The sequence below is a fragment of the Salvelinus fontinalis genome, chromosome 40, assembly GCF_029448725.1.
Source record: "Salvelinus fontinalis isolate EN_2023a chromosome 40, ASM2944872v1, whole genome shotgun sequence".
In the NCBI taxonomy this organism is placed as follows: Eukaryota; Metazoa; Chordata; class Actinopteri; order Salmoniformes; family Salmonidae; genus Salvelinus; species Salvelinus fontinalis.
Window position 1 is genome coordinate 23,206,469 of NC_074704.1, and position 15,242 is coordinate 23,221,710.

At 40.7% G+C, this 15,242-nt stretch overlaps 2 protein-coding genes across 2 annotated transcripts in view; both read right to left on the minus strand.

Annotated features, from left to right (window-relative positions):
• LOC129839812 (probable helicase with zinc finger domain) overlaps window positions 1-4,357 on the minus strand; it is a 59,034-nt gene extending 54,677 nt beyond the window's left edge. Inside the window, exon 1 of the mRNA XM_055907460.1 lies at window positions 4,294-4,357. The gene's annotated coding sequence lies outside the window, so the exon portion shown is untranslated. The remainder of the gene's footprint in view (window positions 1-4,293) is intronic.
• Window positions 4,358-5,108: 751 nt separating this feature from the next.
• On the minus strand, window positions 5,109-11,544 carry LOC129839434 (26S proteasome non-ATPase regulatory subunit 12). The gene is made up of 11 exons (XM_055906889.1): window positions 11,321-11,544; window positions 10,608-10,667; window positions 10,338-10,466; window positions 9,871-9,978; window positions 9,586-9,690; window positions 8,679-8,828; window positions 8,122-8,256; window positions 7,770-7,882; window positions 7,172-7,346; window positions 6,838-6,915; window positions 5,109-5,761 (listed from the first exon to the last, which is right to left on the minus strand). Exons 1-11 carry the CDS (start codon window positions 11,444-11,446, stop codon window positions 5,552-5,554), a joined length of 1,389 nt encoding a protein of 462 aa, XP_055762864.1. The 5' UTR covers window positions 11,447-11,544; the 3' UTR covers window positions 5,109-5,551.
• Window positions 11,545-15,242: the final 3,698 nt, after the last annotated feature.

Below are 15,242 nucleotides of genomic sequence, written 5' to 3' on the forward strand. Positions count from 1 at the left end.
ACATGTTTGACAAAATCTGCAATGCTCTTGGAATGCGAGATGTGCAACACCAAATGTTAAGAACGGCGAATAGTAATAGCCAATGAGAACTCGGCAGAGAAGTAGCCGATGATGAACATGATGACGTTGTTTTGCATCTGATGTGTAGACTCTCAAGCAGGAGATGACTACTAGTATGCATTTGTACTTGCCTTTAACCAAAGCTTCAAATCGTTACAGTTCTGAAGTTCACAATCAAAGATATTCAATTCAAAAATGTTGGCTAGATAGATTTCAACTTTGTATGGCAAAGGTGAATGTCTGAATGTCTGAGGTTGCTTTGAGCCACAGCTCGTTCTAGCTAAGTTCAAAATCACATCACATTGTTTTCCTCAAAACAGCGTGGTATCGAGAATGCTCACAACCAACTGAAGAATCTTGTACAGTGTGGCTCGTCTGTGGTGTGCCACATTGTTTAGTGCGCGCACCATTACGTTGGCAAGACAAAAAAAGCTACAGGAAAGACAGTTGTTTAACGTGAAGCTCAGCGATGTTAGGATTTTGAAAGTGTCGGGTCTAGGGTACACCCGGCATTGCATAGGTGGTGTGCAATACTTACAATGCCACGGCATTTTAGGCTATGTATTCATCATTTCATAGTGGCAACAATTTTGTAAGTGATTAAAAGTTTAGGGTTCTCAAATATAGTAGTCAAATATTTTACTGTTACACAGCTAGCACACTGGATTCAACTTGTCAACTAATCATCAAGCCTTTGAATAGGTGAATCGGGGGAGCTGGTTCAGGGGAGCAAACTCTTATTTACAATGACGGCCTCCCAGGCCAAACCCTAACGATGCTGGGCCAATTGTGCGCCTCCCTATTGGACTCCCAATCACCGCCGGTTGTGATACAGCCTGGAATATGGTCAGAGAAAAAACGCTTTGTGGGGTTCCCTGAAACAAGAACCACATCCTTTTTTGATGTCATAACAAATGTGCTGAGAGGCCGAGCAGTATTTCCTCCGTGGTAGTAGGTCTATATACAGGCTTAGTTGTTAACCAAGGCATTTCAATACATTTGACTCAATAATAAAAGCTCAAGTCAAATGACAAGCTTGTTTTAGGCAGGTTTTTCATAGTAACATATAGGCACCAAAAAGGCCCCATGGCCAATGCCACTCGAGTCGACTGGAGTTATCCATTTGCAGCGTGAACCACAATTTGAATGATTAGCAAAGAAAGGACCCATCAACGGCACTTAATCAATAGAACAAATGTGTGCAGCTGCGGCATTGGGTACTAATGTATGCTGTCTACAGGTGACAAGTATTTCTGCACCTAATAAGCCTAAGCTATATGCACACAGGCAACAGGAGCATTGAGTGGACTACATTTTCCGTGCAAAAATGTACCCTAAATCAATTAGAAATAGCCTGTGTGTATAGCCTGTCCACCGGTGACACTTGAGTATTTCTGAACCTAATAGGCCTATATGCATAACTACAGGCAATAGGGCAGTCGAGTTCACTACTGGGCACTTGGGGCTGTTAACACTTGTGGTGGCGTCTGTCCTCTGCAGAGAGTGTGGTGTCCTCTAGCATTAATCACAGCACAGAGCTGAGCCTGGCCATGGCGTCCAGGGATTCAAGGGATACAGTGTCTCGAATAGAAACGCACGCTACCCTCCCGCAACAGAGTGCAATGACAAATAGCTGGAGGGGAGAAGGGGGCGACTAGCTGATGGGCAACAATCTGTTTTCATGCACTTTTCTAAATGGTACCTTTATTTACCTGGGCAAGTCAGTTAAGAACAAATTCTTATTTACAATGACGGCCTACCCCGGCCAAACCCGGATGACGCTGGGCCAATTGTACACCGCCCTACGGGACTCCCAATCACAGCTGGATGTGACACAGCCTGGATTCTAACCAGTAACTGTAGTGACAGCCAGACATTGGGAGGTACAAGGAGGCCTAAATGTAAAACCTGACATGCAGTGTCTGTGGTGAGTGGTCGTCCCTGTTTGAGATAGCCTCTGCTTTGACTAAAAACAGAAAAGGCCTCCAGGTCCAAGGAGCAACTTAAAACAAACGCTCTATTTCTCCTTATCGGGGTTTGATATGGTTCTTTCATAGTGAAGAAACACTACGCCACAGCAGTTATATTTAAGTACAGTAGGCTATTACAACACCACCTCTACTTTAGCAGAAGTGGGGCTAGTCTTTGTTTATGACCATCATTGACTGAGCCAGCTCTCAGTGTAGGGTGTCCAATCAAAAATGCATATATTGACCAATCTGTAAAATAATGTGTTAATTGTGTTTTTTATAGTCTAAACCTTCTCATAATCCGTTCAACTGTTATTGGAGTTTTAACCCTTGTGTCCTAGGGTGACTAAATCAATGGAGGCCAGAAGAAAAGTGGTAAAAACAAAATTGCATTGTGTCAACTAGGCTGGATGGTGTGCGAGAAATAAGGCAAACTGACAGGCTCACTGTTGAACTCGTCATCTTTCTTCTCAAATCCGGAGGATATGAAACGAGGCAAGATAGATATCGAATTTGAGACATGATATGTAGCATTTCCCAACTTTTTGGATATAATGTTAATGATATGTTAGAGAAAGACCAACTGAACAATTCTGAACTTGAAGAATCAGATTTGTCTTGGTATACAATAAGGAAGCACATTTTCACCCACTTTGTGCACCCCACTCAGTGTCTAATGTAGAGTTTCCACAAAGTGAATCACACATTTCAATTCCCTCACGATGACCAAGATGAGTGTATAAGCTAGGTTGCTTAGGCTATATTTTAGTCGTGCCATAGTCCTAGCCTAAACCAACACCAAGGCCACCCCCCAGAACTTGTGTGTAACATTATCTTTTAAGGAATACCTCAGATACCGCCAAGGTTCAGATGCAGGTTACCAAAGTATTCAAAGCATTTTAGGAAATGCTACATCTACTGTTGTGGAAATATCACTCACAGCACGTTGGAATGCAAATACATATTTGCTGACCCAAATATAGACCAACACTTTTTGTTTGGCATCTTTAAGTCTATTAGCTTGAACTTTTTTACTATTATGGATTGGTCAATAGACAAGAAATTGAGACAGCCAAGTACATGACATGAGCATGCTATGGCAGTTTGTAAGAGCAAAATGACAACCATGTGGCTTGCAAGTAATGGCCAGAAAAGTCATTAATTATATTTGACTGTCAAATGAAACGCATAATTTCAAATAAACGAAGATGAATGAAAGGGCGACATTTTTAGGCTGTTAGCTAGCTAGTTACTACATCGCTATGGTTTAGCTAGTGCTTACCTAATGGCAAGTTTGATCAAAACACAATGCCCTACTCGGCATGATCGCTCCAAAAAAAGGCACTCCTATAGACTAATACAAATATAAAAAGAGTCTATTTTGAGATTCAAAAAGAGTCTATTTTGAGATTCCGGGTCAGTTAATCATAAATGTACCGTGTCTGTTTGCGAGCCACTAACGTTAAGTAGTAACTTGTCCCTCGTCGGTATTAGCTAAAACAACACCGTAGAAGCACCTCTAACTGTGGCTGGCTTCGAGTTCGCTCGCATGTTTGGTGGGACCACAGTGCAATAGTCGTGTGGCGTGATCTAGCTAGTTAGCTCACATTAGCTTGTATCAAGCCATTCAGCTATCTATTGTGACATATTGGTGTGCAACATGATTAAATATAGGAGGAATTTGAACCATGGAAATGTATTGCTTCTAACTTTAAAAACAAATTAATTAGATTAGCAAATCGTTTTGCTAGCTAGGTCGGCTAACAATAATTTTGTGATAAGACTGTAGACTCACTGAGCGATAGTAGCCAATACAATTGCATTGGCACAATTTACAACAATATTACGAGAAAAAACATAAAACAGTTCCATAATAATTGTCGTTGAATTCATCATGAGTACATAGTGAGAAAATGGTGCTGTCGACAGCAGTTTGCACGTCAGCCAAAATAGGGCCCTTCGCGTTGGCTTTGGCACCAAACTAGCATGCTAACGTTAGCCATCTGGCTAGCATGCTGACCAAAACGTATGCAGAATGGATACACAACTAACGTTTCCGAGCTATCGTTAGCGATATTGCCCGGGCCTGTAATTTTGGCTCGGTTTTTAGACATATAGAAGTGACATGACATTATATTGTGGACTCGGCATGAATTGTATACCTTCATTACTCTCAGAATGTGTTAAAGACGGGAGTCAAGTCGGTGTCCTTGCCACTGAAAAAGACAACTGAAAGGACTGAAAATAGGAAGTCTACACTTACCTAGCTTTACTTTCTACGCCATCTTGGATCCACTTGTCAGCCCATCGCAAAGGATAGTGGGATAAAGCTCATCTGAAGGTTGAGGGGATTTGGGTCTTTTTGGTGTAGGTTGGGGTTTGACCATTGTGAACTTCTAACCAAGTCATATACCAGTCTTTATAGCAAGTCATTATACAAGTTTTCATACATTTCCCTAGATAATTGCATAAACCAGTTTCCAGGGTTCACCTAGCTGAGCACTGTAAATTATATAACAATATTACATCAATAAAACATTCTGTGTAGTATTTTGTCCACCTCATATAGGCTACTATCTGGACAATTTTCAGAGATATTTTGATGTATAGATGATTTGGATAATTAAAACAATAGAAAGATCATGTTTAATCGTACATAACTACATTTGAATTTTCTTTCTACATAATATCCCATTGTCTTTGCTTTTATATAACTGCTATATTTGTATTTTCATATGGATCTAACTACACAGTAATGTAGAAATTGTCAATATAATACATAAGCTCACAAAATAAGTCTTGATTTAGTGTCAGCTGTGCATCCTGTAACATTTACAGTCATCACTAGATAGCTACAAAGGATCCAAAACCTTTCAAACCAACAAAAAGCTGCATCTGTCAGGTTTGCCTTTCACAGCTTTTAAACAAGTATTCTTAACTTGATCTGACAACAGTTAAATAAAACGCCGTAACAATCACATTTTCTGTTACAATACTCAACAAAATAATATCCATTATGCCATGTGAGAATAGTTTGTTTACATTGCGAAGTAGACATTAAAAAAAGACATCAAGAACTCACAGCAAATGTTTTAATACAAGTTGCAAATGCTTTAACACTAAATCCCTTATGACGGTTACATGTAAAAGAGAGTTGGAACAGGAGATAAAACATTTACAGCGTATGCCCCTCTGTGGTCTAGGTTCTAGAACAAAGTACATGCCCAAATTGTGGTAGATAAATTGGGAGACCACTCTAAACAGTGTAATTCGTATTACATCAGTTGGACGAGAGATATGATCACTCTAAACAGTGTAGTTTATATTACATCAGTGGGACGAGACATATGGCCGTAAGACTTGTTTATTGTAAATGCTTCAACTTTGCGTGTGGTATGTGGTATTTGTTATTCCAAAAATGTGGGCAGTTGACATTGGAATAACAGTTCATTCATCAATGTAAATTCAGAAAAACTCAAAGTAAAGAAGGAAAAAAAAGAAAACAATGCACTCGGTCCTCATCACTGCAGGTTGTGTATCATCTCCTCTTTGGCGATGAGATGTGTGGTTTTGTTGACCAGGGACATGAGGGAGTTCAGTTTGTGGGACCAGTCGTTGAGCAGGTCGTTGGGGTCCTTCGGCCTCTGGAAGTTGATGATACCGGCTAGCCTGTCCACCTTGGCGTAGATGGTCTTGTTCACCACCAGGTTGGAGAGGAACTCCTCAGACTCCTGCAAGAGATATTAGAGATGTTAGAATCGGTGTCTTCAAAGACCATCAATAACAAAATCACACATTTCATTTAGGGTACTATAGTACTTCTATAGATAACTCAACAACAAAAAAAATTCACGCTCCAATATCAAGTTGAGAATATGGATTGAGCTCAACTGTCGACCACTCAGCGAAAATTAAGTTGCCACGAGTAGCTCCGTGCATATATTGCAATGAGCGAGATGCAAGACCTCGCTTTCACACAGTATCTGCGCATGGGTTCTCTTCACACCGTTACAGGGTGGTAGCAATGGGACCAAAACAGCGGAGAAGTTTAGCCTTGCACTTAAAATGCTTAAGTTATTGCGGAAATTGACCCACTATGCTGTTTACTTTGTACATTACATCATATCTCTAAGTCTACCTTTGATTTGACCTTTAATGTATATAAATCTGTGGTTTAGTATTTTATTAGGATTCCCATTAGCTACTGCTAAAGCAGCAGCTACTCTTCCTGGGGTCCAGACAAAAGAGAAAACATGACATAATACATAACATTAGCAGACAAGTACAGCACAGTAACAGAACTACATATATTTAAAATAAGAATATACGCTTTCATACATTCCTTTGCTCTACTGTTACAATTGCTTTGTATCAGCCGGTTCTGACTTCATAATCTCACAGCACCTGTTGTTCTGTAAACACCAGAGGTAATCTCACAACATCAGGAACCATCCGTGTCCTTGGTTATTGCCTAAGCATTTCGGTGGACGGTGTATCCCGTACATACGGACAACAAAACTTGAAGTCAATACCGCGCACAATCATGCAATTCATAGATGCTATTGAATGCAAGTGCAACGCAAGAAAACAGAAATGCAACAATCGTATGAAGTTTCAGCGAAGTCGTTCACTCCTGTTCAGTTCCCCTGGCGTGAACAGAGACGCATCATACGGAGCTACAGTTTCAACCTTATTTTGGAGGGAAAACTGTCCTTTAAGGCTGCATTCATTAGGATTGAGGACCAGTAAGAATTCCATCCCCTGCCAAAAATGTAACAGATGTAAAGAGTAGATTGGTGGTGCTTACGTCTATGGAGAGGTCCAGGAGGCCAGCCATCCTCTTCATTGTGATCCTTGTGTAATATTTGGCCATAATTCTTATATTCTAAAGAAGAGATTAAGAAAAACACAAAAATAAGCAACGGTGCAACATAACATAGCTGGAATCAAAATGACCAATTACGTGAGAGTATTCTAGATGGGAAAGGGACGTTCCCAGATCATTTTTCAGCAACCATGTTCCAACGAGACAGCATTGTGATCCCGCCACAGACCCTTTGATAAAACAAACTATCCCACTAAAGTAATTGTGATATTCTATCTATAGATATTCCATGAAAGCAGTTCCATAAATTACTTACGTGCTCCACCACTCTATTCTTGAGGTCCTTCCACCTCTTTTCGCCCTCCTCGGAGGAGTTGAAAACGTCGGTGGCCGGGCTGTCGGGGGAGCCCTCCCTCAGCTCCTTCCCATAATCCTCCACCAGGGAGGCCCAACGCATCAGCTCCATGGTGGTGAACTGCTTCAGGAGGTCCCTGGACGGAGAGGTAAGAGGGAAACCATGATGAGACGAACCACAGCACGGCAATAGCACCAGAGTTTAGCCTAGGTTTCACCGTACAACAAAGATCAAGCATATGCAGTTGGTAGCTTAGCTAGGTTTCACCACTGGGAATTGGCTAGGTTATATGGTACCTTGGCAAATATATAGTTAATTACTGTGTTACAGAATTGGATGATGAGGAATATTGTGAAACAGTATTGAATGCTAAGATTATTACGAATGAATCATCTCGAGGTTACATTCTTCTGATGAGGAATATTTGGGCATTGCTGATGAGAAATAATGTGTTATACCATTGAAGATTTTAAGGAATGAACCATCGAAGCTAGATTACATTCTGGTATTTGAGGGGAGAAATGAAAGCACCGGAATATAATGCAATTTAATGTCTTACTTGTATTTGGGTATTTCTTCCAATTTCTTGTCTTCGTTGATTCTGTGCACCAGGTCGGACTGCTCGTTGTCGTAAGGAGCCAGTATCACGTACAAAACAACACTTTTCAGGGCCTGGAACAGGAAAGAACATTAGCGTTGTATTGTTATGTATTTTAAAAGGTGTAATCTGTAACGTCTTAGTCCCCTGTGAAGGCAGACCCAATCTTAGTTCTATTTACGCCAATCAGTGTGCAGTACACTCACTAACACCCTCTCCAACTAAGTCCTGCTGCCAGAGCAATATTTTTATCAGAAACAAAAAATGTACAGCTGAAGCCTAAAAAAAACAGTCTTCTGAGACCAGTGTTTACCTGTTGCCATTTGGAGCTATCCTCCAGAATGCAGGGGGTATCGTAGATGGCACGGTAGTGTTTGCAGATGGACAAGTAGGATCCCTCGTGCTGGTCTACTTGGATCATCAGATTATAATACTTCAGCTTAGACTCCTAAGGAAAAATAATGAGGTAAATGGTTAAAAATATTGCAGCTTGGTTCTTAACTGCTATGTTTCTTCATCAGGAGCAGCGTAGACAGCCAAAACAAAGAGTCATTTTTTCCAAACAGCCGAAAAGAAAAATCTGACTTCAATATTTTGCCAGAAATAAATATTGTTTTCTGTCAAACTGTTCCGAAATAGGAAATGAAAGTGAACGTTTTGATTGGAACATTGAATGTTTAGGTAGTTCATCCTCCACCCCAATAGACAAAACCACAAATGGAACCCTATTCCCTACATAGCATACCCAGACCCCTATGGGCCCTGGTCAAAAGCAATGCACTTTATAGAGAACAGGGTGCCATTTGGGAGGGAGGCCATATCATAACACCCAGCCTGAATAAACTCTTTGGCTTTCCTCTTTTCTCTCACCTCAGTGCCGTCCTCTGTAAAGAACTTGGTGTTGATCTTCTTGCTGATAATCTGGGTGCGGATGTAGTCCTTGACAGCGATGCACAGCCTCATTTGCTCCAGGATGAACTCCACCTTCTCTTTCTTCTCCATGGAGCCGTATGTCTCCACCTGTAGGGTGAAAGAGTGCATGTTTTCAGAGCCCTGGATCATGTTCATTAGGGCATATCGTAGCAAAACGTTTCTCATTCGGCAAGTTCAGTTAATACCACTCCCATTTCGTGCCTACTGAACACGGCCCAGCTGTGCAACACCATAGCCTGGACCGGGAGAAGAAAGGTTTGTGAACAACTGTTGTAGTGGTCCTGCCCTCAATAAGGACTGATGGAGGGCACAACACTTCACAGATACCATAAATAATCTAAATAAAATCTTGTGTCTCAGCCAACTTTCACTGAAATGATGAAAAGGGAAATTTCGCAGTTTTCAACTTCATATTCATCATCTCCAGCACCACCCCAACATATGTGAAAATGGCGAGTTTCTATGTTTTGTAGTAAAAAATATGGAAGAAAAGTGTTTCCAATGACAATGCCTACTCATAATTGGTTAAAAATCACACGATGCACACCAATGTCATTGGAAACCCTTTTCTTCCATCTTTTGTACTACAAAACAAAGAAACTCGCCATTTTCACATATGTTGATGTCGGGGTGGTGCTGGAGATGATGAATATGAAGTTGACATTTTTTAATTTTTACATTTGATGTCAAGGGGATTTGGCCGCCAGTTTGAGTTCTGCACTTGTGTCTGAAGATTCAGTCCAGTAAGTCAAATAGCTTCATGCAACATGGATGGTTGAAACCTCATACCTCCAGTCTCAGAAATTGTGAAAACTGCCAAGGAATGCCAGCGAAAGCCCCTTACCTGCAGCTCTTGGAGGATTGCTGCGGCCTCTTTGACCTCGCCATGCTGCTCCTTGATGTTGGCCAATGTTTTGGTCAGCCTGGCCCGCTCAATCTCCACATAGATCTGAGTGAGGGAAACAAAGACGTTAGCGCATTTGAATTGCATGGAGACATGACTTGGACCCACAAAAGTAAAATATTTGTTTTATGCCATCTGAATATGCATGATTGGTGATATCATCTTAATGTCATTTTAGTATGATCCAAGTAAGAATAATCAGAGAAAGTTCATGACACCACGTACCTTGCCAGCGGTCACTGTGCGTAGTGTGTCAATGAGTCTCAGCTTAACGGTCAGGTCGGTCACGGTATCTACATACTTGTAACATTCTTGCACCATCTTAGCAACAGCCTGAGAAGAGAAGCAAAGCAAAAGAGAAGGTTATATATCGAAAGAGCTAATATCAGGCAACACTTTACTTTGTCTTGGAACACATAAAATGACACGAAGAAAACATTGTTTTGATGGCAAAGCACCTTAAACTACTGGTGCATACCTGGGGTGTATTCACAATAAACCAAATGTTGGCAAACAGAACAAAAACGAGGAGGGACCTACATTAAATTTGTCCAACTTAAATGTTTGTTGCGTTGCAAGCCATTTTCTATTGCAAAACGTTTTGGCAACTGCTTGCACTAATTAATACACCCCTGCCTCAAATGTTTTACCTTCTCTTAGTATCCCTTCAAAGAAGGAGCCCCAAGTCTCACCCCTTTGAGCTGACTCCTCCTTTTAGAGAGCAGCATGATGTTTTCATTTAGGGCGTCCATGTCCTTCGCTTCATAGCACATCTGCACAACAGCCACCAGGATTCTGGAGGTTGACACCATGTCAGAAGCCTGTGCGGATGGATAAAAAGAGGACAATGTCACTCACAAAGATAGCTATGTGATTAGTCAGAGGAGTATGACCATTTATATAGTTTAATCTCAATGGAGTATGATGTTTAATTAGAAATAAATGAATGAATTCACGCTCACAGTCCTCGTTTGCTTCTCCAGCGACAAGAGGCTTTCAACTGCCTCCTGCAGCCTACCTTCCTAGAAAAGCAGAGCAGATCAATCCTACAGTCAGAACAAATGACAGACAACTCTTACAAAGATCCATTTAAAATGACCACACATGATCAAATTATGAGATGGATGACCAAAAATACTAATGAAAACTGTATCATCCATAATGTCATTGCTGATCAGTCTGATTTGGGAAAGCCAAAGATGTCAACAAATTTCTGTCAGCTTTGACACATGATTAAAACTGAAAAACTTCACTAGCAAGCTATAACGTTAGTATATTTCTAACTAAAAGTAAAGGGGTCTTCGAAAAACAATAGCTGCGGTACCTACGTTAGTAGTTGGTTGATAAATTAGTATACAATCGACCAAACCGGCTAGTAAGCATAACATAACACCAAGAGCGAAGATACTGTAGTAGTAGAGTCTGTAGGTAACGTTAACGAGAGAAGTTACCTGACGAAAACAATTACTGTAGCTAACGTTACCTAGCTAACTAATAGAGATGTATAACTTACCTTACAAGTACATCGACTCAATATTTGTGATACTTTGTTGCAGTACCGTTGCAATGTTGCCTATTATTACAAACAGCCCTTTATTTGCTAACAAGCCATTCTGCTAACATTCGTGATGCACCATGACTCAGCCAGCGCTGGCCTCATTCATACTCAACTTACTTTTGCCATTTCAGCACACTCCGGTAGACGTGTATCTACAGTTGAACTGTAGTCAACCTCCATCTTCACAAGCTTGCCATCTGATCTTTCTGATCGCTCCACCTCTGCAGACATGTTTTCCGACATCGTATGCTGAATACTACGGCGAATTTACAAGTGAAATTTCTGCTAAGCGCTAACTGCTGCTAGCCCGCTGCAGTTGTGTCAAAACTACAGGAAGTGAAGGAAAACCGGCCAATCACAATGAACTGCAAAGGCCACCTAGGCTGCCAGAAGGACCCAGAGAAGGACCATAAAAAATAGTTGTTATTTGTGTCAGGCGTTTTGACAGTCAATCTTTACTTATTCACACAGCATCCCCCTCTCTCAACTTAACATTCCAGCTATCTTCAAAGATATTGTTTAATGTTTTTTTCCATTAATAGGTTGTTGATGGGAGGAAACTGTGCTCAGGGTGAAACGTTATAATTTCCAGAATTATTTTCTAGGTTATTCTGGTATCTTTTTTTAAGCATTAAAATAGTGGGCCAATAACAAAAAGACCCCTGTCTCTGTGAAGGAGGCATTTCAAGTAAAATGAATGTAAACCCAAATATGTTACAAATGATCTAATTGATGATGATGATGTAGTCTCGGGGCCTTCCTTCCAAATCTCATCTCATTGACTCAACCATCAAAGTTTCAAGACAGTTGTGCACTCTTTGTAATATTTCTCTTGGTGCTATTTCAGGCACAAACAGTCCTGTTTTTAAAAAACATTGAGGGATAGATAGTGAGGAATGTCTTTTATTTGCAAATGGCTTACACCCATGGTGGAATGAGAACATTTCCCTGACTGCCCAGGGAAAAACTCATATCCACGTTGATATTATTCTGTATAATGAAAAACGTGTTACAAATGTCATGAATTATTATTATTATTATTATTACTATTATTAAACCAACTGTATAGAGAACCCTGCCTCAGGAAGCATATCATATTAAAGTATGATTCTGAAAAGTCCACTTTCACACAATGTTGTGAATAACTCACACTAAATTAATTTATTTATTAAGTTTCTTTCCTGAGCATCAAATGTGATCACCACTTATAGTGCCTTGAGAAAGTATTTATACCCCATGACTTATTCCACATTTTGTCGTGTTACAGCCTGAATTGAAAAATTGATTAAATATATTATTTTATTTTTACCCAATACCCCATAATCACAAAGTGAAAACATGTACAAGCTTCCTTTTTTTTCACTCTGTCATTTAGGTTAGTATTGTATGGTAACTACAAAATTGTTGATCCATCCTCAGTTATATCCTGTCACAGCCATTAAACTCTGTTAGTGTTTTAAAGTCGCCATTGGCTCATGGTGAAATCCCTGAGCTGTTTCCTTCCTCTCCGGCAACTGAGTTAGGGAGGACAGCTGTATCTTTGTCGTGACTGGGTGTATTGATACATCATCCAAAGTGTAATTAATAACTTCACCATGCTCAAAGGCATATTCAATGTTTTTATTTTTTATTAGTACCCATCTACCAGTAGGTGCCCTTCTTTGCGAGGCATTGGAAAACCTCCCTGGTCTTTGTGGTTGAATCTGTGTTTAAAATTCACTGCTCGACTGAGGGACCTTACAGATAATTGTATATGTGAGGTACAGAGATGAGGTAGTCATTCAAAAATAATGTTAAACACTATTATTGCACACAGAGTGAGTCCATGCAACTTATTATGTGAATTGCTCGGTCCACCATTGGGGTGCCAGGAGGGCGCAGATACCAGAGGTGGCAGAATGGAGTGCTCGAGTTGAGGTGTAGGGTTTGAGAATAGCCTGAAAGTAGGGAGGGACAGTTCCTCTTGCTGCTCCATAGGCAAGTAAAGGGGTCTTGAAGTGGATGCAAGCTTCTACTGGAAGCCAGTGGAGTGTGCAGAGGAGCGGTGTGACATGGGAGAACTTGGGAAGGTTGAACACCAGGCGAGCTGTGGCGTTCTGGATAAGTTGCAGGGGTTTGATAGCAAACGTGGGGAGTCCAGCCAACAGAGAGTTGCAGTTGTCCAGACGGGAGATGACAAGTGCCTGGATTAGAACCTTGGACTTGAATGGCGAACAAAGAATTTTGCAGTATGTTGCTGCTTACACCTCGGCTGAAACCATGAAGGAAGGGGTAGGCCTAATCTCCATGTATTGACTCTAGTTTACCAGCAGATGTCACTAGGACATTACTGTTCATGATTTGGTTTCATTCACACAGTTCATTGCTTTGAAAGATTTCCCTCAGAAATAAATACAACTCGTGTAGGTCAGTGATTTTCCTGCTCTGGGGAGAAGCTGCCCCTAAGTGCTGGCCTAGGATCAGATTACCCCAACACAGTCTTAACCTTAACCTTAACAGCTTGAAAATTAAACATGGCCTGTATCAGCTCAGAGAGGAGACCAAATATGAAATAATTAAAATAATAATTAAAATATTGGCCAAATAAAACAGGGCTTAATAAGAGGCATCCACATATTTGCAGGATCCAAAAGCACTCATTCAAGTAATGTAGGGCAAATAACAGTACCGATCAAGTGTCTATCGATAATAACCTTGTCATCTTTATGATGGAGTTGTGTCTCCATAAAACGCCTGAGAAGAGACTGCCCGAGAACGAATTTGATCACTTTTATGAGCATAGAAGTTTAAAGTGATATGGAGAACGAGAAATCAATTGTGAGCGTGACCATGCAAATCATAATGAGGGCATTTTATTTTTATCATCCTGATTCCACTTTATGTTACCCTGCACTGAAACGATCTGAGATCCATTGAGATCCGTTGACAGACTGAAGATGAAACCACGTCCAGCACTCTTATCGAACACGCGGCTGAGAGCTTGAGTCCGACCCATGCCCATTGTCTATGTCTGAAAAGTGGGCCACAGGTATTACGTAACATGACTTAATTTGAGGATGTGGTGTTCTGAGCTGGAGCTTTATGAAGCCATAGTCCTACATACAGGGCTATTATGTGCGTTGAGAAGGTCATATATCTAACATAGAGCCTAACACCCTATTCTAATCAAAAACAGACATTATTCATGTTGGAGTTACATCATTATTGTAATGTTGGTCAAACTACAAACTAGATCACATGAAAAGCTATTGGCTGTGTCCCAAATGGCATCCTGTCCCCGGTATAGTGCACTACTTTTGACCCGGGCCCATAGGGCTCTTGTCAAAAGTTGTGCAGTATGTAGGGAATGGGGTGCCACTTGGAAGACAACCATTGTTATTTTCCATTGAACCAAATTGGCACAAAGTCCTATAGACATTGGAACTTGGAATAAAATCCTAACACATTAAACCATATAACCAAGTCATATTTCCTGAAACATGCAACTGGTTCATTTATTCCACTTCTTATTGCTTGATCAGTTTGCCCCCTATTTTTTATTTATTTAACCTTTATTTAACTAGGCAAGTCAGTTAAGAACCAATTCTTATTTACAATGACGGCCTACCAAAAGGAAAAAGGCCTCGTGTGGGGACAAATGCTGGAATTAAAAATACAAATAAATGAAATAGAAATATAGGACAAAAAACACATCACGCCAAGAGAGACAGCACAACACTACATAAAGAGAGACCTAAAGACAACAACATAGCATGGCAGCAACACATGACAACACAGTATGGCAGCAACACAATATGGTAGGAGCACAAAACATGGTAAAAACATTATTGGGCACAGACAACAGCACAAAGGGCAAAAAGGTAGAGACACCAATAGATCACGCAAAGGCGCCACAACTGTCAGTAAGAGTGTCCATGATTGAGTCTTTGAATGAAGAGATTGAGATAAAACTGTCTAGTTTGAGTGTTTGTTGCAGCTCGTTCCAGTCACTAGCTGCAGCCAATTGAAAATACGAGCGACCCAGGGATGTGTGTGCTTT